Raw genomic sequence first — 22,446 nt, 5'->3', positions numbered from 1 at the left:
CTGCACTCCGAACTACAAAATATGATAACCGAAACATTCTGCTCAAACGTCGCGGTGATATATGCACTTAGTGCAATTAGAAATTCATATCCTAGATGAGAGTTGGAAGATGTTAGCGCCTTGCCCTGGACCACTTTTCGGGCTCACCTTTACCACCCTGCTCTAACCTCTGAGCCATCCTGGCGGATTTTATCGGTATCGACAACTGACCAAAACGGACCATGAGATTATGGTGAAAATAAAAAGATCTTGCTTGACGTACCATCAGCAACGAACGAAACGCGAACAAGAAAACTGAAGTTCCGAACAAAAGCACTAACGTATTAGCTCCTGGAGGGGAAACACAAGTGAGGTTGAGTAACAGTTCTAATGGACCGTCTTCGCGCCTTCTAACTGAAATTCTCCTCTGTTAGTATTGAGGTGATCTTAGGAGCTTGTCATTTTGCTCTTCGTGGTTAAATTCTCTTGTTCGCTTTTCTTTGTTGCTGACGGTAAATTTACAGACTCGGGCATACTAGTACCGATGACATAAGGATTTGCAATTTCGATTTGACAAGGCAGGGCAGGGCAGGGAAGGGCAGGAAGTTCCAAGGCTGCCCAATAGAAATGGGAAACATAGTGCAAAGTCCCCCCCGGCAGCCTTTACGATTAAAGAAAGTTCCCAGCTTCCCCAAATCCAAAAAGGCTCTAAGCCATTCAGAAGCTTTTTTTTTTCTTGCTCTTTCCCGCCTCCCAGGGAAGAGATTAGTTGATGTCTCTATAGTTTGCAATATTTTTCTTATTTTCATTCTGTATGTAAGAAGTTCTTTCTTGACTATAACTGCACCCCTTTGTCTAAAATGATTTGTGTAACACAGGCTGCCAGCCTCTTTCCCTCTCTATTTCCCTCTCCACCTGCGCTCGAATCTCTAGACCCCCCTTCGATGGAGCCAAACTAAGCTGTGCGTGTGCCCATCACGTTACCACACTCTGGTGAAATCAGTGTTCTTCGATCCTACAGAGTGGAAAACTGGTTCGAAGCGTGACTCACGGAGTAACGTAGATAGGAGCGCCGACTCAGGTCGCCACGCCAACGCGATGCGCTGTGCGATGTCACCCTATTGAGGTGAATGAATCCAACCCCAGCGTTGCACTGCTCTCCCACTCCTCTTCCGTGCGCTTGCCGACGCGCCTTTGTGCCTATTTTCCCCGTTAGCCGTGTTTCGATGGAGGCGAAACGCAAAAAGCACCCGTGTGCTGTACAGATGAAAGTGCGCGTTAAAGATCCCCAGGTGTTCGAAATTATTCGGTAGCCCTCCACCATGACACCTTTTCCTCTATTTCTTGTTTCGTTTCTCCTTTATACCTTCCCTTAAGGCGCGGTTAAGGTGTCCACCGAGCGGTGTGTGACGTTACTGCGCCATTTCCTCTTCTTAATAATAATAATTGGTTTTGGGGGAAAGGAAATGACGCTGTATCTGTCTCATATATCGGCGGACACCATTTCCTCTCCTCAAAAAGCGATTTCCATCCTTGCAGGCGAGACTGGCGTGGCCCTCACGGGCAACGTAAGATTTCGGCCTAGTTGGAATCAGTTCGTAGTGAACAACCGCGCTGTTTGAATGCGCAAGAGACGCGCCTGGAAGGCAGCGCCGCCCATCCCGTGCCGCCGTAACAGACGACGGCTGGCACCATGGCTGACACGCTGTACGGGATAAAATTCGCGGGAAGTTTGGTCGTAGCTTGGTTCAAGCCTCGAGGAGCGGTTTTTTAGGCGTGATTTTTCTTCGCCAGTGAGTAAACAGCTGTGACCATTCAAGATTACAATTGTGCAAAAGAGAGAAAGACAGAGAGAGAGCATAGTGAGGAGCCGTTCTTCAGAGCTGTGAAGCGACGCTCGCCTCGCTCACAAGCAGTGCCTTGAAACGCTCAGGGAATTGTGCGAACGAGGTATATAAGGTTTCTTTACGCGTCTGTTATACAGACAGAAGTTGTTTTATTTGTTCGGTGCGTGAAGGGTCAGCAATCCACAGAACAAGGGTCACCCCTGCACCGCGTCATATTGCAGATGTATGAAGCCCATACCCAGGAATTGGATGGCCATGGGCGACGGGTTTTGACAATCCCTGTACGGTAAGATAAGAACGTAGAACACTGTACCGATAGTCACCTTTGATTTAGAGTCAGCTTGTTTGGGATACAGGGTAAGAGAATTAATAGAATGAGACAGCAATCAAGGGCTTGCAGACAAAAGGGCTCGAAGACTACGATAGAAAAAAAAATCTTCCCCCCATGAACACCATTATAGTGCTGTATTCTTTTCAAATGCTCACTTGTATTTCTGTAGCCCGCGTGCGCATGAAAATCTGCGTTGAAGGAAAGTTTCACGGTGAAGCAGAGCCCGCTTAAAAGCAGCGGGAGCAGCGCTAGTGCAGGCACCTGAACATGCCCCTTGTTAAGCGCATGCTTCGAAGGAAACGAACTGATAGCGCCCGATGACGCCACGTCACTCTGTTGCGACAACCACGTGCCGTAGGGTTTGTTTTGCAGAACATTGACTACAAAAGTTCGTTTCGCGGGCACCCTTTTAAAGCCAGGCGCCGAGCTTCAACTCGGAGGAAACTGAAAATCTGTTCGAATTAGCGGGAGGCTTTCTAATGCCCTCGATGGTGACGGCACCAAAGCGTCAGTTCAAATTAAGCGGCTCCTCTAATCAAGAGAGTTGCAATAACAAGAGTTCACTGTAACGCAAATACTGGAAGATTGAAAACTCCATCCAATTTTTTCCTGGGTAAAAATCGATTGTGCGGCGCTTTCTGGTTATGTTGATGTTTGTTGACAGCAAAATGCGCGTTTATTGTGAGAAAGTTGTATTTAAAAATAGAACCTTTATTCCCGCCACTCGATTCGGACTCGTGAGGTGAAGGCCGAAAAGGACTCTGTGATGAGCGCTGGAAGTAAATGACGGTGTAACCTAGCCTCAGGGATCCGCGTTGCAAACTGTCTTGCTGTCTTGACGTCACCGCAGCTTGCATGCGAAAAGGGCCGGTGGTGCACCCCCCCCCCCCCCTCCCCTTGTATTCTTTTGTAGCGATAACTACATTACGGTAGCATTTCGAGCCTTCAGCGTGGCGGCGCCACCACGCTGTCACGTGGTTGGTCACGTGGTGCGGAGCAGCTACCCAACGTTAATAGACTAGGAACCTAGTCTAGTAACGTTCGGCGAAACCGAGCTGCCACAGGTGTGCACATGCGCTGTGTCAAGTGGAACGAAGATGAAGAAGGAACGCCCAGCCAAACGGAGCGGCGAAAGACTGACTTTGCAATTCAACTCAGCGCGTTCCACTCGGCCAGATGTAGCTATCATGTCACTCCAGGTTTAACCAGAGCTAAACCACCGCCAAATTTTCTTACCTCTTCCAGATTATAAAAGCTCCTTGTTCAGCGAGAGAAACCACTTCTACCGGTGCAGACCAACTTTTTTTTTCTCAGGGTCACATTAACTTGATTTTTTTTACTTGTTTCAGCCATATTTCTTGAACTGATGCGTTATTTGCACGACCGTGCCTGCGAGAGCATGCGCTCCACATGTACTACGCGTGAAGGGCAAGCTGAACGTATTGGCAGAATGTGACCGTGAAACAGCCAGTCCGGGTATCAGAAACGTCTTCATCGTGAAGTTTACATCGAACATATATAAATTGCACCGAAAAAAAAAAGCACTGCTTCACTGCGTACTAACAAGCATCAGTCGTGTGCAAATACAGTAAAGCTCGAAGTTTACCTTTGGCGTACATCTGACAGTCACACTGGCCTCTTGCTCCTTCCTCATTTTTCGTAATTCTCGCGTTCATGTGTGACGTCACACAATGAAACCGCCTCTTCCAGTCCTTGCAGTCGCGCCAGCGTCTTGTCGACTATTGCCTGCAGTACATGCACCACATTGCAGAGCAGTAATGAAACACGGAGTTAGCCTCTTCCAAAGCCGAATTTCTATCATTCACTCGATAACTAAGCTGACTGTGGGCCAATGCAGTAATCGTTTAATCGGAAGGTTAGCCTGCCAGCCTACGGCTTTGTAAGATATAAACGTGCAATAATTTTTGTTTGCGGCTGTGCAATCATCGATGCACGAAATGAACGCATCGTAGACAGGGAAAAGCTTCCACCAGCAGGATTAAGAACACACCTCCACGCAACCGCTTGGGGAGCAGAAAGGAGCGACATCTTGACGCGGTGTGTTGAACGCTGAAGGCGGTAGTCGAGCTGCGCCGTTGGTAAGTGGCGCTGTAGGCCCTCGTCGGGAAGTCAGGAATAACCACTGGCGCCGGGGCGCAGGGCACATGTTCGAACATGTTCGAAAACTGTTCACGTCACCTTCACAAGAAAACGTGCTAATCATCCGTATAGGTATAGAATTAATGATTTTACTCGCAACATAAGCAAGTCATTTAAATATCTAAGCGTCTTTTTTACATCGGACTTACGATGGAATAAGCACATTAATTGTATTGCGAATAAGGCAGCGTTACGTTTGGGTTTTCTACGGCGGAATTTTAGCCATTTACCATGTAACTTAAAAAGACAGCTGTATTTCAGTTATGTACGCTCCATACTTGAATATGGATGTGTTTGCTGGGACCCACACACATCCGAGTGTGTAGGAAAATTTGAGAAAATTCAGAATAGGGCAGTTAGATTTGTTCTTGGTAATTATAACTGGCAAGTTAGTATGACGGAAAGCAACCGAAAAGTTAACTGGCAAGAGTTGAAGGACCGTAGAAGGTACATCAGATTGAAATTTCTCCATGAGATTTATTATTCAAAAACTGACATAAACCGCGAACAATATATCCAGGCTCCTCATTATATTTCAAAGCGGCTGGACCACTGCTTGAAGGTCACAGAATTTTCTTGCAAGGGTGACGTCTTGCGTTATTCTTTTTTTGTTAGAACTGTTCGGGACGGGAACAGTTTGCCATCGAGCATTGTATGTATTACATCTAACGAAGCATTTTTCCATGCACTGCAATAATTGCTTTATACCTATAAATGAAGTCTGTACCCCCTGCTTTAATGCCCTGCGGGGCGATGCAGGTAACTAATAAATAAATAAATAAATAAATAAACTAAGCTGACTGTGGGCCAATGCAGTAATCGTTTAATCGGAAGGTTAGCCTGCCAGCCTACGGCTTTGTAAGATATAAACGTGCAATAATTTTTGTTTGCGGCTGTGCAATCATCGATGCACGAAATGAACGCATCGTAGACAGGGAAAAGCTTCCAATTATCAGCCCACGCGGCGCATTCGCCTAATTTGGACGCCTGCTCATGCTTCCCTTGCTGGTAATGAGGCGGCTCATAACCTAGCTCGAGAACTGTCCCGCCGAGCTGGGTCGTGCAGCCCACCCGCCCTATACTCTGGCAAGGACAGGTTGTTTTCTTACAGATAAATCCTGCAGCACTACAGGCTTGCAAGACTCAGATTCCACCCAGCAGATAAAGCGCTCTCCAAGCAACAGGCCAAAGCCTGGCGTAAACTTCAAACTAACACCTATCCAAATCCCCAATTGTGTAGCTTCTATTCGGAAGGACTCTACTCAAACAAATGCAAAAATTGTGATGCGAAAGCCGATCTAAATCACATGATCTGGAACTGCCCGCAGTCCCTACCCGCGAGTCACTTCATTACCGACTCTGCTCATTGGGAGGCTCTATTGCTCAGCCCCGACCCGGGGATACAGATCAAGCTCCTCCAGCTGGCTGAAGACGCCGCCGCTGCCCAAGGGATAGCGGCCGCCGTTTAAGCGGGGGGCGACTTCGTGTCGCTCCTCTATATCCGCTGGAAATAAAGTTTTACAACCAACCGACCAGCAGGATTAAGAACACACCTCCACGCAACCGCTAGGGGAGTAGGGTGCCTCGATGCCAGCGCCGCTTTTCAGGGTGGGGACACACTTTGTAGCACTCCGCGCCGCCTCTGCGCCATGTTGGTTCTTTCCCGCCGGCCGTCGAGCTGAACGGAAGCGCGTCGCGTTCTATTTGCTGTCTTTGTGGTGTTGCGGTGCGAGAGCTCGTGTTTTATGTGGTCTCTTGGGAAGTGCGCGCTTGTTAACGAAACATGACGGGCTGTTGTGCCGCTCTGTGCACTGGATCGAGCGCAAAAGGGCAGCGGGTATTTCGTTTCCCCCGCGATGCTGAACGAAGAAAGAAATGGGCAGCGCAAGTAAAACGTGACGGCTGGGAACCGACGGATACAACTAAGATATGTGAGGTAAGGCTCATGATTTTGTGATACACTATTATGAATAATGTCATTTTCTATTGCTTTTCATCATCTCAATACAGCAGCATGCATATGTTGGCGTGCCTTTTGTAGTGATCACGCTGCAATATGGTGCGATCGCCGTGTTTGACTCGTTGCAACGGCGTAGGTTTTTTCTAGACGTGCGAACTGCGCATTTTTTTTTCTATCTAGAAGTATTGGGGCGCTTATAAACTCGGTTCGTTTCCGAGTTCGTGCATTGATCTCGATAGGCATGAGGGGTTTATTTATTCGTCGACTGGGGTGTGTGTGAAGAAAGTGCCTTACGATTCTGCTTGCCACCTCATCTTTCAATGACATGCTGTGCTTCTTTTTTCATTCTTACAGCTCCACTTTGGGCAGGATCAATATGAATTAAATCGTCTGGATGGACGACGGCTGCTCAAATGGAACGCCTTGCCTACTCTCTTCGATTTTAGGCGTACGTAAACATGAATTTGTTGTTTTTTATCTTTTGCTATTGTGAAAAATCTTATAAAGTTTGCAGTCGCGCGAATTTTTCGTGTTTGTTTTCCGCAGACTGCACTCGTTTAAGCTTTGCTCAAGGAGTGTGCATATGTTGCATTGCATGTATTGCTCATTATGTAGAAGATCGGCGGAACTTACACGCGTGTTTGTAATATGCAAGCGTATATTTTATTACTCTATTGGACTCACTGATTATTGAATCCTTAATTAGGTCAAAACTATTACAAATTATTAGCAGCAGGGGTCTTGTGCTTCCCATGACATGCACTTATTGTGTTGTCATTGCCAGTTCCTTAATCACGTGGCTCTCATGGGTAACAAGCTCTGTGGGCCGTCTGCTTTCAGGGTGGATTCATTGTTGTTTTTTATGAACTTATTGCTCCCATTGGTGATGTGATGTTCACATATCAAATGGCCACTTCACGAAAATGAAGGTTGGCATTGCCGTACAGTTTTTCAGAGAGGTACCACCAGTTATTCGGTTCTGGATTGAAAAAAAAATGCTTCCTCCTGAAGCTGAAACAACAGCATGGTTCTTTGAGCTTATCTTTCAATGGTACACGCTCATGACAGCTCGCCATCCCGTAGTTGCTTTGAGCCATCTCGATGACGCAAAATACAAGCAAGCCATATCAACTCTGAGTCTTGCTTCAGATGTGATCAGGGGTCTCAACATTGGCATCAAGGGTGTATGGAAGCCATGCCAGTCTGGCGTCTTGATGTCAACGGAAGTGGTAATGAAACTACATGCTGCTCTTATTAACGAGCGCGGGTACACATTTGTGCTGACTGGAAGGCTCGCTCAAGACTGCCTTGAAAACCTGTTCTCTGTAGTACGAATGATGAGTCCAGTACCGAGTGCTTACGATTTGAAAAACGCACTAAGAATAGTGTCGGTGAGCCAGTTCCTCAAGGTACCGAAAGCGTCTGGATACACAATCGATGACAGCACCTACCTTGTCGATTTGCTCTCACCAGAAATTAAACAGTTTCAAAGTATCATCCAGTCGGAAGAGAGCGATGAGAGAAGAGACTTCGTTCTTGACTTAGAGGAAGTGTCTTCTCTTGAGGAAGATGTGCTCGCCCACTTGGCGGGCTTCTTGTTAAAACCAATTGTCCGCACTGTGGAACACTGCTATGCATGCGCATGCTAGTGGCAGAAGAACCTGGACCGGAACACCACCTTACTCAACTAAAGGAATATGTTAAAGGTAGCAGGAATTTAATTTATGCAAGCAGACAAGTGCTGGACTTTCTTTTAAAATGTGAGAGCGCCTTCAAGTCCTTTGCTGAAGCTCAAAATCTGAGCCATCTAAGAACACCATTGAAAGCACTGAAGGAAATTATTGCAAACAATGTAACCTTGCCAGAAAACCCATGTTGTCAGCACAAAGATGTGATCGAAAAACTTCTTCAGCGCTTTGTGTCCACAAGGCTTCAGATCTATCTGCGATGGCTTAACACTCCAGAAAAGCCAGCTGAGCGTTACGCTAGCAAGACTGTAGCAGGTAGGAGCCTCCAGTAAGGCAATTACATTTCAGCCTTATAACCTCGTTGAGACCTCATAATGTGGAGTATGAGTGATTATTTTACAAATAAAACGTGTTTGATTGTTGAAGACTGTTTTTAGTGCATTTCTTGCTCTTCCGTTAGGACGTGAGCTGCTTTCGGCGAACTTACGCGGCGTCTCCTCATTTTTCTCCTAGTTTTATAAATCTGACCGGAAACACACAATAAGAAACAAAATTGTTACGAAAGTACTGCAAACAATAAATTTCATCCAAGTGTGCAATTCCAGTAATGTTTGTATGACGTGTACGAGTGAAATGAGTAAATAAAAAGGGGTAACCTCAGATGCAAATCTTGCCAACATCAGGTTGTGATGCACGCGAAAAGTGTCGCCACAACCACTCTGGAACTGAACAGTTTATGCAAACAAAATGCTCAATAGATGGTAAAGCAGAAAATTTGCATTTAAATAACGGTGGTATCGCCCTCATACGCCCGCGCCCCTTTCTTTCTGCCCGATAGTTAATCTGCACGCCCTGCGCCTCCGAATTGGAAAGAACCAAGATGGCGGCGAAAAGAGTCGGTGTCCCCGCTTTGAAACGGAAGCGCGGGCATCGAGGCAGCCTATAGGGGAGCAGAAAGGAGCGACATCTTGACGCGGTGTGTTGAACGCTGAAGGCGGTAGTCGAGCTGCGCCGTTGGTAAGTGGCGCTGTAGGCCTTCGTCAGGAAGTCGGGAATAACCACTGGCGCCGGGGCGCAGGGTACTTAAACAGTTCGAAAATGTAGGCTTGGTGCGTCAATAAACTTTCTGAGCAGCGATGGATTAAGGGGGGGGGGGGGGCGGGGGGGGGGCGGCTGCAGCCCAGGGCCTCAACTCGGACAAAAAGTATGGTGGGGCAGCCAGAAAAAAAGAATGTAAACCAATATGCCCCTGCCTGTACAGTAGAAGGGGGCCCATTTATTCTAATATGCTTATAGGATATGGAACCATGGGCAACGGAACTTCGAGCGATATGTATGAAACACCGCAGACCATTTGTTCCCGCTGACAGTCGCAACAAGAGCGGAGAAGAGGTCGCGTACCTGGACGCCGAAGTGAGCCGAAGTCCAGCGGGTGCGCGACCACCGAGTCGACGGTCGTGGTGTGTGTGGCCTTTTATTAGCCGTGCCACATGCGCACTAGAAGTAACCGCAGATGTTAGTAGCCTTAGGTTTGCCTATGCCATTATTTACGGAGCTGGCGCTACACGTCCACCAGATTTAATGACATTATTATTTATTGACAGATTTATTAACATTACAGATTCGCGACTATAAGAGGAGATTAAAATCGAATAAATCGTATTAGACGAAACAACAACGACGACGACGGTCGTGCAGGGAGGAACGTTGCGGAACTTGCCCACCCCGTCGGGTCGAGCACTCTGCCCACAACCTGAGTGGGTTCAGTGTTGATCTTGACGCCGAACTCTCGTAGGTACTTGTCCGAGCTGCTGACCATGTCGCGCACAGACTGACGAATCTCGTGGAAGCGCTTGGCTGGCGGCTTGGCCGTGCGCTTGATCATCTCGGTGGTCTGACTCTCGTCGAGCTTCTTCCGACAGTGCTGGCCTTCGGCCAGCTCGCACACCTCCAGTGTAGACTGGATGCGTCGGGCTGCCACTCTGCACGCAAGGGAAGTTCGGGTACGACAAGCGCCTGTAGCGGCTCTGGAAGTAGTCGGCGAAAGAGATATGACTACCTTCTGATTCAAAATAGATGTCCTTCGCAGGTTCCCTCGTGATATTGACCACTTTGTACTTGCGCGGGTGCGGAAGGTGCGTCACTTTGACACGGAGTCCCTTGAGCTCCCTATTCAGGCGCACGTACTGGTTGTCCCGCAATGACCGGAAGTCCGCGGGCGTCAACACACGACGGCTGTCGCTTAAGAACCTGCACATGAAGTCGACCAGTGGAAGCGACTCGTAGAATGCTGTTGCTGACATGTCGACGTTAAGCATGGGCTTCCATTGGGCGGGTCGAACACTCGTGTAGTAGCCAAACCACACCTCCCGGCCTCCTCCGAGGTCATTGTGCTCGTTGGGTCCCGGCGGTCTGAAGAACGAGCGTCGAACCGGTGCAAGGTTGATCGAGGGGCTGTGCCTCAAGACGATGTTTATGGCCTGGAGGACTTCCTGGGGCACAGTTTGTACGCGCTTTTCGAAGACGTCATGCAGGGCCTCCAGGTTCACTGTGGCCGCGTACTGGATCTTGATTATAAACTTCTGGGACCTTTGGTCTTCCTCGAGGTCGACAGTGAATGTCCGCTCGCGAAAGTTGACCTGGCGGCGCGTGTACAGGTTCTTGCGGCCATCAAAAGCCGGGATGCAGTTGGCCAGGTCTTGCCGGTACTTCTTTACTAGGAGCTCGATGACAATCCTGTTGATCTTCGTGCTGAGACATCCGTACTTATTCTGCTCAGGAACCTTGGTCTCCTGGGCAGTCTCCGAGGAGATGTCGACGTCGTAGTGGTAGACGCTGCCAGTCGGTATCTCAATGCTGAAGTGGTTGGCAAGAAGTTGTATGGTCCGGCCCAGCTGGCCGTGGGCGGGCCGCCGCGGGAAGTTAGAGGGCAGGGTTCGCTCGAGCTCCTGCGCCGTAATTGGTGGTAATTAGAGCAGGGCATGAAGAAATAAGTAGGCATGCACTGTTTCGTGTGTTGAGCATCACATAAGTTAGGCCGAATGGTCTTCGGTCTACACTACAGTGCAGGACCGGTTCCGGTGAGTATTAATGGGAAAAGCCTCCTGCACCCTGTGTGTTGTAGCGAGCCCGTTAAAGGACGGCACTTCATGAATACCTTAAAGTGAGAACGTTATAAACGTTTTGCGCAAGCGAATTTATCTGTAGTAAAATTTAAATTTGAGCGTCTTCGAGCCTTTCCATCTCCTTTCGCCACTCGTTTCTTGCTCACAGGTCGGCGCTCTTCAACCAGCCCTACCCACTCGGCCCAACCGCCGGCTGCCGTCCCGTTCGGGGATTCCCCCGGCGTGTGTGTGTGTAGGGGGGGGGGGGGGGAGCGGGGCCTTTCTGACCCGCTGAACCGACGCTTATTACTGGCACCGGCCATAGTAGCTGCTTTACTTCTGAATCTAACTGACAGACAGATCTGAACAGAAATACGCACGAGAGCGAGGTGGAGATTTGCGCGGGCGTGAAAAAGTCGCTGGAAAGAGCTCGCCAACCTTCGCTCGGTATTGTGGGTACTGTGCTCAATGTAGAAATATTTGGTTCAGGTGTTTGTGACGAGAGAACGTAGTGGTTGAGCCAGGTTATGTACACGGTTGGTCAAAAGTTCAGGGGCCACGGGGTTTGCTTTTTTCATCGGCATATCGTTGCATTTAAGATGCCAAAAAAGCTATCAGGGTTCGCAGAGTATATAGAACGATACCTCTTCCGCCCTCTACAGATATTTTGAGCCTTTGGGGGTGTCATGTCTGCCTGATTATGCAACTCAAAAACACCCTATGGCCTGAGAACTTCTGACCGACCCTGTACTTTCCTCGGAAGGTGTTTCAGAGCCTTGTGCCATCTAGAGCACCTATGACATGGACGATCGGGACGATTGCAAAATAAGGGAACCGCACTGCGTGGTCAGGATGTTCAACAAAAATTTCTCTCCCTTAATTTCTTTATTCAGGGAACCAAGGCCATGATGGCGCCACAGCTGTAGAAGCATTTCTTGCAAAGTTTCTGAACCACTCATATGGTAATTGCGGACGATTTTGAATGTGTTTAGACGTGGTATTGTGTTCCCATTCCCATCACATTTCTTAAGAGTCCCTTCTCTGTGCCTCAAAAACCGTTTTTCAATCAGGAGTCCAACCATATATGAGACAGATACTGCGCCATTTCCTTTAATAATAATAATAATTGGTTTTTGGTGGAAAGGAAATGGCGCAGTATCTGTCTCATATATCGTTGGACACCTGAACCGCGCCGTAAGGGAAGGGATAAAGGAGGGAGTGAAAGAAGAGAGGAACAAATAGGTCCGTAGTGGAGGGCTCCGGAATAATTTCGACCACCTGGGGATCTTTAACGTGCACTGACATCGCACAGCACACGGGCGCCTTAGCGTTTTTCCTCCATAAAAACGCAGCCGCCGCGGTCGGGTTCGAACCCAGGAACTCCGGATCAGTAGTCGAGCGCCCTAACCACTGAGCCACCGCGGCGGGGCACCATTTCCTTTCCCCCAAAACCAAATATTATTGTTATTAAAACCTGAGTAGAAGCCCTTTAAAAGAGGAAAAACAAGGAACGCGGAAACCAAAACTGGGTTTCTCCCAAAGTATGGCGTCATGATAGAAGCTAGTCGTCATGCATACTGTTGCAGAACCTCTCGTCGCTCTGACTGACTAAACTGGAGACTAAGCGACAGACCACTGGTTGCGTGAAATGACCAAAAACAAAGGACATAATTTTCTTCTTCTTGAGCAAACTCCTAGCAAATGTCGAGGGGCATGCAGCTGGTGACGTCACACGTCCAAGGTCGCCCACAGAAATCGTCCCGATCGGGGCGACAAAATTTGAAGAATTTAATTATTCGTGATTAAACAAACCGGCGCCCGGCGGCGAAGCTCGGCACAAGGAACTACAGTGGAAATTTCTGCATTCGTGGAAGTCGGAAAGACGCCGCAGCCGCCCATTAACAGCGAAAGATGAATAACAGGAATCTTTCTGTGAAAGGAGAATGTGCAGACGGGTAATTTAAAAGAATCAACTGCAGCTACAGGCCAAGGAAACATCACTTTGCCAGAGTGGATATTTGGGCCCGACAGTGCATAATTTCGCTCGGATTAAAAGCCCATATAACGCATGGATAAAAAAGACAATACACTGATAGCGGTGGCTCAGTGGTTAGGGCGCTCGGCTGCTGTCTGGTGTTCCCAGGTTCGAACCCGACCGCGGCGGCTGCGTTTCGATGGACGCGAAACGTTAAGGCGCCTGTGTGCTGTTCGATGTCAGAGCACGTTAAAGATCCCCAGGTGGTCGCAAATATTCCGGAGCCCTCCACTACGGCACTTCTTCCTTTCTACTTCCACCCCCCCCCCTTTGTCCCTTCCCTTGCGGCGCTTTACGGGCGTCCGCCTATATGTGAGACAGGTACTGCGCCATGAACTGCGACCGGTACTGCCCCCCCGCCAAAAAATAATTTGCATTAGCTCAATAATAATAATTATAACTGGTTTTTAGGGAAAGGAAATGGCGGAGTATCTGTCTCATATATCGTTGGACACCTGAACCGCGCCTAAGGGAAGCGATAAAGGAGGGAGTGAAAGAAGAAAGAGGTGCCGTAGTGGAGGGCTCCGGAATAATTTCGATCATCTGGGGATCTTTAACGTTCTCTGACATCGCACAGCACATGGGCGCCTTAGGGTTTTGTCTCCATAAAAACGCAGCCGCCGCGATCGGGTTCGAAACGGGGAACTCCGGATCAGTAGCCGCCCCGCCGCGGTGGCTCAGTGGTTAGGGCGCTCGACTACTGATCCGGAGTTCCCGGGTTCGAACCCGACCGCGGCGGCTGCTTTTTTATGGAGGAAAAACGCTAAGGCGCCCGTGTGCTGTGCGATGTCAGTGCACGTTAAAGATCCCCAGGTGGTCGAAATTATTCCGGAGCCCTCCACTACGGCACCTATTTTTCCTTTCTTCTTTCACTCCTTCCTTTATCCCTTCCCTTACTGCGCGGTTCAGGTGTCCAAAGATATATGAGACAGATACTGCGCCATTTCCTTTCCCCAAAAACCAATTATTATTATTATTTATCAGTAGCCGAGCGCCCTAACCACTGAGCCACCGCGGCGGGTTGGATTAGCCCCGCTAATCCAGGATATAAAAGCGAAAGCGAGATTGAGGTCTCCACTGACCCACGGAGCCGGTTGTGCGTCTTTCCTTTCATGAAAATGAACGGTCTTTGCAAAGTTGTCAACGCCAATGAATTCTATGAACGCCGTCGGCTCACTTGTTTTGTTTGGTTTTTGAGGAAAAGAAATGGCACAGTAAACGTCTCTCATCCCGGTGGACACCCGAACCGCACCGTGAAGGTAGGGATAAAGGAGGCAGGGAAAGAGGAAAGAGAGAACAAAATTGAAAGTTGGATTTTGAGGAAAGGCTCGGCGGTGCGCAGCGGCGGGACACCTGTGGCTCGGTGCTACTAGCGGCGAATGCGCAGTAGTGATTAGGGAGAGAAATGCGCTCTGTGTTGTCACTGCTCCTTGTTCATGCGCAGCACGGCTGTCCAGGTATCACGCGAAACAGCTCAACCTGCGACCAGTAAAGCTTTCGCTTTAAAAACAATTTCTCACGGTGGCAACACAACACTCGGCCGCCGGTGTGTAAGTACTGAACCCAAAGGCTAAACCTGACTACGCACCTATTGCTTGAGCCACCCTTTATCCAGGCGACGACTGAGGCCCTGAACCTCAGAAGAATCTGTGAAATTTGAAAATTGGTTTTTGGGGAAAGGAAATGGCGCTGTATCTTTCTCACATATCGGTGGGCACCTGGAACGCGCCGTAAGGGAAGGGAAAAAGGAGTGAGTGAAAGAGGACAGGAAGAAAGAGATGCAGTAGTGGAGGGCTCCGGAATAATTTCGACCACCTGGGGATCTTCAACCTACACTGACATTGCACAGCACATGGGCGCCTTAGCGCTTCGCCTGCATCGAAACGCAACCGCAGCGGTCGGGTTCGAACCACTCATCTAAATACGGTCGTTGCAACACAAACTTCGCTTTTAAATTTCACCCACTCGCCTTGTCCTCCTCATTGTTGACCAAGGAAGCAAGTCGTAGCGGTTCCGTAACGTTGTTCGTGATCTTGACTTTGTCAGCGGAGTAAATCTTGTTTCACTTCAAGAGCGCCCTATGCGTCATGCACTACCACGATTCTTGCTGCCCACACCACTTTTCAGTAGTAAAAACTAAGCTCTGCATAGTCGGCTGCAGCTCCAGAAAGAAGCGACGGATGCCCTACAAAGGACGCCTTGCAGCCAACGGCGTCGGCCGAATCTGCGGACGCCGCTGCCAATCTGTTTAAACGGTGGTTCATCTCCTTTCATCTGAAACTCCCTGAGATGTCACACAGGTCCAAGACGATTGACAAACCATGGCGTCATGAAAACCAGTCATCGCCATTGGCTGGAGGGCCTCTTTCGAGAGGCACATGCCGCTTCGTTCTTCAGTTGTATTATACCCGGGTTCGGTTCTCGTACCTTGCGTGTAAGTCGATGTTTTGGAGAGGTGAGCTTTCCTCTAGCCTTCAAGCTCACAGTTGAACCTCTTTGTAACGAAGCGGTTTATAACGAAACAACAGATATAACGAAGAAATTATGTTTGCACGTGGAAGTTCGGCCTAGGGCGGATATAACGAAGCTACAGCTATAACGAAGTAATCGCCGGAAACCTTCAACTTCGTTGTAAAGAGGTGCTACTGTATATAGACCGCTGGCATAACGAACTGTACAGCATTAGTTATAACGAAATAATGGATGTAATGAAGTAATTACGATTCCCCTCGGAAACTCGGTAAACACTGCATATAACGAAGTAACAGCCGGGAACGAACTTTTACTTTGTTATAACGAGGTTAAACGAGATACATAGCAAATGGCTCAAGTTGAAGCCCTTTTCGGCAAGCAGTACGCACCCTGATCTTGACATCGTCGCCGGGCGTGGTCTTGTCGCCAGCTTCGGGTGTTTGCTCTGTCACCGCAATGGGCGGCGTGCACGGCGGCGACGGTGGTGGGGCAGCTGCTGCCGGCTGACAGCCACTCACGGCGGCTGCCGCGGATGCAGGCCAGGGGCTGCTGGCAGCTACGTTGGCGGCACCAGCGGCGGCGGCGGCCCCATAGATGGGTCGGTAGCCGCTGGGCTCCACGCTGGGCTGAGCGCTGCGCTCGGCGGCGGGGGTCTGGCTGCCGCTGACGGCGCGCGGCTGCGGGCTGGCCGCAAAGCCCTGCTGCAGTGCTTGCTCGAACGAAACCCGCGACGGACCGGGGGGCGAAACGGTGGCTTGGTTGCCACCGCTGACGGAAGGCACCGCTGCGAGCCGAAAATGCCCATTTGACGTCGGCTTGATATATCTGCTGCGTTTTCGATCATAGCGATCGTTACGACACGCATATATACACCACCGAAAGCAGAAGACTGGACAGCCGTCGCCCTAGCTCGGTAGAGCACCGGACGCGAAATTCAGAGGTCATGGGTTTCGGACCGCACCGGCGGCAAATGGTTGTTTTTCTTCTGCTTTCTAATCAATTATCTTTAAAAAGTTTCGTCTCTTTATGGGTGTTTAGCGTCGCAAAGAGATTCTTTAAGAAGTTATTGCCCTATTAAGCCCCACTGATGAAGACCACAAATTATTTTATAAAAAACATCCCCTACGCTTTTTGGTTCGGTCACTGTTGGCTTGAGTCATGCATGTCATAACGAGCACCTCTTGTTCCTTGCCTTGCTAAGCGTCTTGAGCCTGAGACGCTTGCTAAGCGTCTCAGGCTCGTCAATGGGAGCGCCTGGATGGACAGCCGTTCTAGAGTATATACCCACACAACCACGTGGCTTAGACGTAGTATCACATGGTCTTACACCTCCATTGAATGTGTTGAAGGTCAAAGGTGAACCCAAATGTCACCCAATGTCTAAGGTCAAACATCAGAGGTCAACTTAAAGGTCATGAGTCGAGGTCAGGAGCCAAGTGTTCGACGCCATAACTGTACCACGTATGGTCATACACGGCTAACGTGGTTGGGCTGAAGGTCATTCAATGTTCTTCTCCGGCCTATGCGACGACTGCTTTACCAAACGTGGTGAAGCTTATCGCTTCGTGTTCAACAGCAGTGACTTCTTTAGTTTATTTTATTCTAGAGCGCAGCTCGCCCGTTCCTACGTTCCGCGTCGTAGTCAGTGTAACATGCTACCTGACAGCTGACGTGTTGGCAGGCAGTAGCAGAGCGAAGCGCCACCTGACACGGCGAGAGGAATGGACAGCCGGAAGGCGGCTGCTACCGGGCGATTCCGGAGTGTGGCTAGCAACGTAGCACGACACCTGCCAAGCGGTAACAGGCAGCTTGCGAAGAACTGCGCTTAAATTCCGAATTACCGTGCGCCGTAATCGGCCTTCGATTTTTTAGAGCGAAAGCTTTACTGGCCGCGAACTTACGATTTCGCCGTGGCGGTACTCCGAGGAGGCACATGACGTCACATCGTGCCCCTCGCCGCGGATATTCCTCTCTCGCTCCCTAGTCACTACTGCGCATGCGCCACTAGTAGCACCGAGCTGTTCCCTCTAACCAAGCCACAGGTGTTCCGCCGCAGCGCAGTGCCGCGTTTTTCCTCAAAATCGAAGTTTCAATTTTCAGTTCTCTTTCTTTTTTCCCTTCCTCCTTTATCGATTCCTTTACGGCGCGGTTCGGGTGTCCACCGAGATATGTGAGACGGTTACTGTGCCATTTCCTTTCCTCAAAAACCAAACAAAACAAGTGAGCAGATGGCGCTCATAGAGTTCTTTGGTGTTGACAACTTTGCAAAGGCCGTTCATTTTCACGAAAAGGAAGGCGCACAACTGGCTCCGTGGGTCAGTGGAGTTACCCGCCGCGGTGACTCAGTGGTTAGAGCGCTCGGCTACTGATCCGAAGTTCCCGAGTTCGAAGCCGACCGCGGCGGCTGCGTTTTTATGGAGGTAAAACGCTAAGGCGCCGGTGTGCTGTGCGATGCCAGTGCACGTTAAAGATCCCCAGGTGGTCGAAATTATTCCGTAGCCCTCCACTACGGCACCTCTCTCTTCCTTTCTTCTTTCACTCCCTCCTTTTTCTCTTCCCTTACGGCACGTTTCAGGTGTCAAACAATATAGGAGACAGATACTGCGCTATTTCCTTTCCCCCAAAATCAATTATTATTCCTTTGCTCAAAGCCATCGCAGTCTAGAACATTGTCAACGCCAATGAACACAGTGAACGCCGACATCTATTGTTTTGTATATCCTAGATTAGCTGAACTAGTCCACATTATATTTATTTACATTTATATATCGGGCGTAAATAATGCACCTTACCGCGGACAACGCTTGCTCCCACGGAGAATGTCAGCACATGCTGGTTGTGGGAAACGTTTGCCCAGTTCCCTTCTTTCCTCAAAAGTGACGGAGTCCAGAACACCGTCAACGCCAATGATCACAATGAACGCGACGGTGGCGGCTGAGTGACGTCATAGCTGTCACGCGCTTTCTCCTCGGTTCAAGGTCAAACTCGCGTACACGGCGAAGGAGCTACGGAGGGTAGCAGTAAAGCTGTCACTTCACGGGAAGGGGACGATCAGGTGGCTGCCTGGACCTGCTGAGCTGCGATGCAGGGGCTCTCGCACATGTCGCGAGGGCTCCTTGTCACCGGAGGTACCAGTTGCTAAACCGTCGTCGTCACTTCAGATGACGCGGTCGTTGCGACGCGCGTCCTTTCTTTCATTATTTCCTCTCTTATCTCTTTTAACTCTCATACTGTCTGCCCGTGGCAGCGATTATCTGCAAGTGGCAGCGATTGTGGATCAGCTTGAGCCAGTGGCCGGGCCCCTGAACTTTTCATTCTTCCCTCAGTCCCAACAACAAAACCCTGCCACTCATCGTGCCCCACAGCGGGACGCCAACTTCTTAAGGCGGCTTGATTTTACCCGGCAGCACCATAGAGTGCACACTCTTACCTAGAAGCAAAACACACTCAGTCGCGATAAATAGTGACCACAATTCGGGGAAAGATAGACATTTGCTGAAGTAATAATAATAATAATAATAATAATAATAATAATAGGTTTTTTAGGGAATGGAAATCGCGCAGTATCTGTCATATATCGTTGGACAAGTGACCGCGCCGTAAGGGAAAGGATAAAGGAGGGAGTGAAAGAAGAAAGGAAGAGAGAGATGCCGTACTGAGAGTCTCCGGAATAATGTGGACCAACTGGGGATTTTTAACGTGCACTGACATCGCACAGCACACGGGCGCCTTAGCGTTTTGCTCCCATGAAAACACAGGCGCCGCGGTCGGTATCGCTGATATAATAATAATAATAATAATAATAATAATAATAATAATAATAATAATAATAATAATAATAATAATAATAATAATAATAATAATAATAATAATAATAATAATAATATTAATATTAATATTATTAACAATAATAATAATAATAATAGTAATTGCTTCTTGGCGAAGGGAATTACCGCCGTATCTGTCATATATCATTGGACACCTGAACCGCGCCGTAAGGGAAAGCATAAATTTGAATTAAGAAAGGAAGAAAGAGGTGCCTAGTGGAGGGCTCCGGAATAATTTCGACCACCTGGGGATCTTAAACGTGCACTGACATCGCACAACATACGGGCGCCTTAGCGTTTTTCCTCCATAAAAACGCATCCGCCGGGGTCGGGGCTGAAAATTGTTTTTTAGGAAAGAAAATGACGCAGTAACCGTCCCGCATATCTCGGTGAACACCTGCACCACGCCGTAAGGGAAGAGTTAGAAGGACTGAGAGCAGAAAGGAAAAAAGAGGTGCCATAGTGCAGTGGTCCGGAATAATTTCGACCACCGATAACGTGCACCGATATCGCACAGCACACGGGCACCTTTGCGTTTCGCTTCCATCGAAAGGCGGCCGTCGCAGTCGGGTTCGAACCCGGGAGCTCCGGATCAGTAGCCGAGCGCCCTAATCACTGAGCCAGCGCGGCGGCTAATGCGGATAGCCCAAGCAAAAAATGCAGCGGAAACAGAGGACGCTGAAACACGATACCCGAAAGACGCAGGTTGGATCCCGGACGCGGCGGTCGATTTTCGATGGAGGCGAAATTCTAGAAGCCCGTGTTCTGTGCGATGTCAGCGCACGTTAAAGAACCCCCATGTGGCCGATATTTCCGGGCCCATCTCTACGGCGTCCCTAATAGCCTAAGTCGCTTTGGGACGTTAAACCCAAATAAACCATAAAGAAATCGCAAATGCGCTTAGGGGATTGGGGCGCGGAGCTGCGGAGGGGTTGCTATGCATCAAGAACAACAGCGCTCGGAAACGTGCCGTGGATCAAAGCACTGACCAAGCGGAAGAGCGTTCCACAGCACCCGCCCCGTGTCAGGTCAGCAGCACGGCCGGACCACACAGGCGCACGTGCTACGCGTGCAGAAGCGCGTGCTCGAGGAGCGGCGAGACGCACAGTGCGCATGCGCAAGGCGAAAGTTCGAAAACGCATTCACGGCAGGAACGCGCCGCCGGTCACAAATGCGCGGCTGGGATTGACCCCCTTTAATTGGCACTCTCAGAAAAAAACAGAATAAAAAAACATGATGTGAAGCGAAGCGACGCGATCCTTTGTATTGGGTTTTGCCTTTCGGTTAGTTATTTCACATAGCCTGTCAGCACTGACGTTCGTAGCATCCCTGGAATTTAGAAATTTGGTCCATTCCGCATACATTCTGTCGTGTAGCAATGCTACCGCTAGATCATATATTCCCGAGACTGCAGCATCAATGAAAAACGTTTGTGGCCCAAACAAGAGACGAATATTAATGATATCGAAAGAGTGCATTGTCCACAACGCAGGTTCGAGACTGAGCAAGCTGAAGGCTTTGCCATTTCACTAAGCGTGCGCGCTTTGTTCGAACCAAGCAAGGCTCTTCACAGCCCTGGGGCAGCGCGCCAATTACCGGTGTTGCATATGGCGACACTAGGAAGCACGAGGACAAGAGACGCGCAGAGTGGCGCGAACCCGGAGCTCGACCGACGTCCGCAGTCCAAAGGCTACTTCACATGCAAGCGAAAACGCTAGCGATTTCTGCCGCCGCGGCGCACGAAGCCGTTTCGAGCCGTCGCGGCGGGTCAAGCGGCCAGAGTGAAGAGGTTCCAAAATTTTGCAAATTTTTTGCTGCAACGCGCCGCTCAGTCGCTTGCACGTGAACCAACCTTAACGCGATTTAAAGGCTGTCGAGGTCGCATCGACTCAACCAGACCAGTTTTTTTTTTCTCTCTCAAGTCACGGTCACTCACGCTAACATAAAAACGACGGTGCATAATAGAGAAACAAACCGGCTAGCCACGCTCACGTATTTCGTTCAGCCGTCTCGCAAAAATATAATGCTTTAGAACACAATCATCATAGCCTACTAGCTTAGGCCTAAAGCAGCCACCAAGTGACGGCAGATGAACAAAGGGAGCACCCAAACCAGGCTGCCGCGGCGAAGGCCACAGAACCGAAAGGAAATACGCTACGCACCTGGACGCCCATCAGCTGAGTCGCTTTTCTTCTTGCCGTTGTGCATTGTAATTTTAAAGAAGAACGGCGCGCACATTGAGAGGCACTACACATTCCTTTCTTCGTAGCCACAAGCACAGCTGGTAATTGCACCTCTTAATCACTGCCGGCCAAGCGACTGGAGAAGAAGAAAGGGAAGGAAGGCTGCGGTGTTGCTCCTTTATAGTGGCCTTCTCCGCTCTGCGATTGGCTCATGCGACGCCACGCTCCGTGTTCCGTCGTCATTGGCTGGAGACGTCATGCGCGTGCCGGCGATTCCAAGTGCATCCAAGAACGCATAAAAAAATGTATAGAACCAAATGGAATTGTCGTATGATGTCGCGCTATCACTGCTCCTTATGGGAACGCAAAGGCTCGACACGTCTCGAGCCCGCGCGCTGTGGAACTCGAAGACTACAAGTGGAGGGTAACTGCGCTTCGAAACCCAGCTAGTCCTATAGGCTACTTTGCTGAGAGGGACTAGTTCGGAAAATACAGAGGCGCATTCCGATGTCACCGACGTACAAAGTGAGAAAATGGGACGAGTGCTGCTAGCATTAATTTCCCATTTTGTCCAAGTCCGTGCGTTTCCATATGACTGAGACACCAGAAAGCGGCAAATAAATAACTGTAGCGATTTCTCAACATTTCAGGTTTTATTTATGTCTCTATGTATTTTTAATGCACCCGTTTAATTCATTTTATTGCCACGTGCTAGCGTGGTTAAGTCTCGGAGTAAGGAGTGTACATGTTTTACTGCCCACATGTGAGGTGACAGTCTGAATAATATTTGGGGAGAAGAAATGGCGCAGTATCTGTCTCCCATACCCGCGACTCCTGAACCGCGCCGTAAGGGAAGGGAT

The 22,446-nt window shown here is 49.3% G+C and overlaps 1 protein-coding gene across 1 annotated transcript; it reads right to left on the bottom strand.

Annotated features, from left to right (window-relative positions):
• Window positions 1-8,049: 8,049 nt before the first annotated feature.
• LOC144114113 (protein argonaute-4-like) lies at window positions 8,050-21,611 on the bottom strand. Its single transcript, XM_077647609.1, has 4 exons — window positions 21,566-21,611; window positions 15,966-16,360; window positions 10,025-10,913; window positions 8,050-8,084 (listed from the first exon to the last, which is right to left on the bottom strand). The coding sequence occupies exons 1-4, from the start codon at window positions 21,609-21,611 to the stop codon at window positions 8,050-8,052; spliced, it is 1,365 nt and encodes a 454-aa protein (XP_077503735.1).
• Window positions 21,612-22,446: the final 835 nt, after the last annotated feature.

This window comes from Amblyomma americanum, chromosome 1 (assembly GCF_052857255.1).
Source record: "Amblyomma americanum isolate KBUSLIRL-KWMA chromosome 1, ASM5285725v1, whole genome shotgun sequence".
In the NCBI taxonomy this organism is placed as follows: Eukaryota; Metazoa; Arthropoda; class Arachnida; order Ixodida; family Ixodidae; genus Amblyomma; species Amblyomma americanum.
The sequence above is the reverse complement of the archived record's forward strand: the minus strand, read 5'-3'. Positions and strand labels throughout refer to the sequence as shown.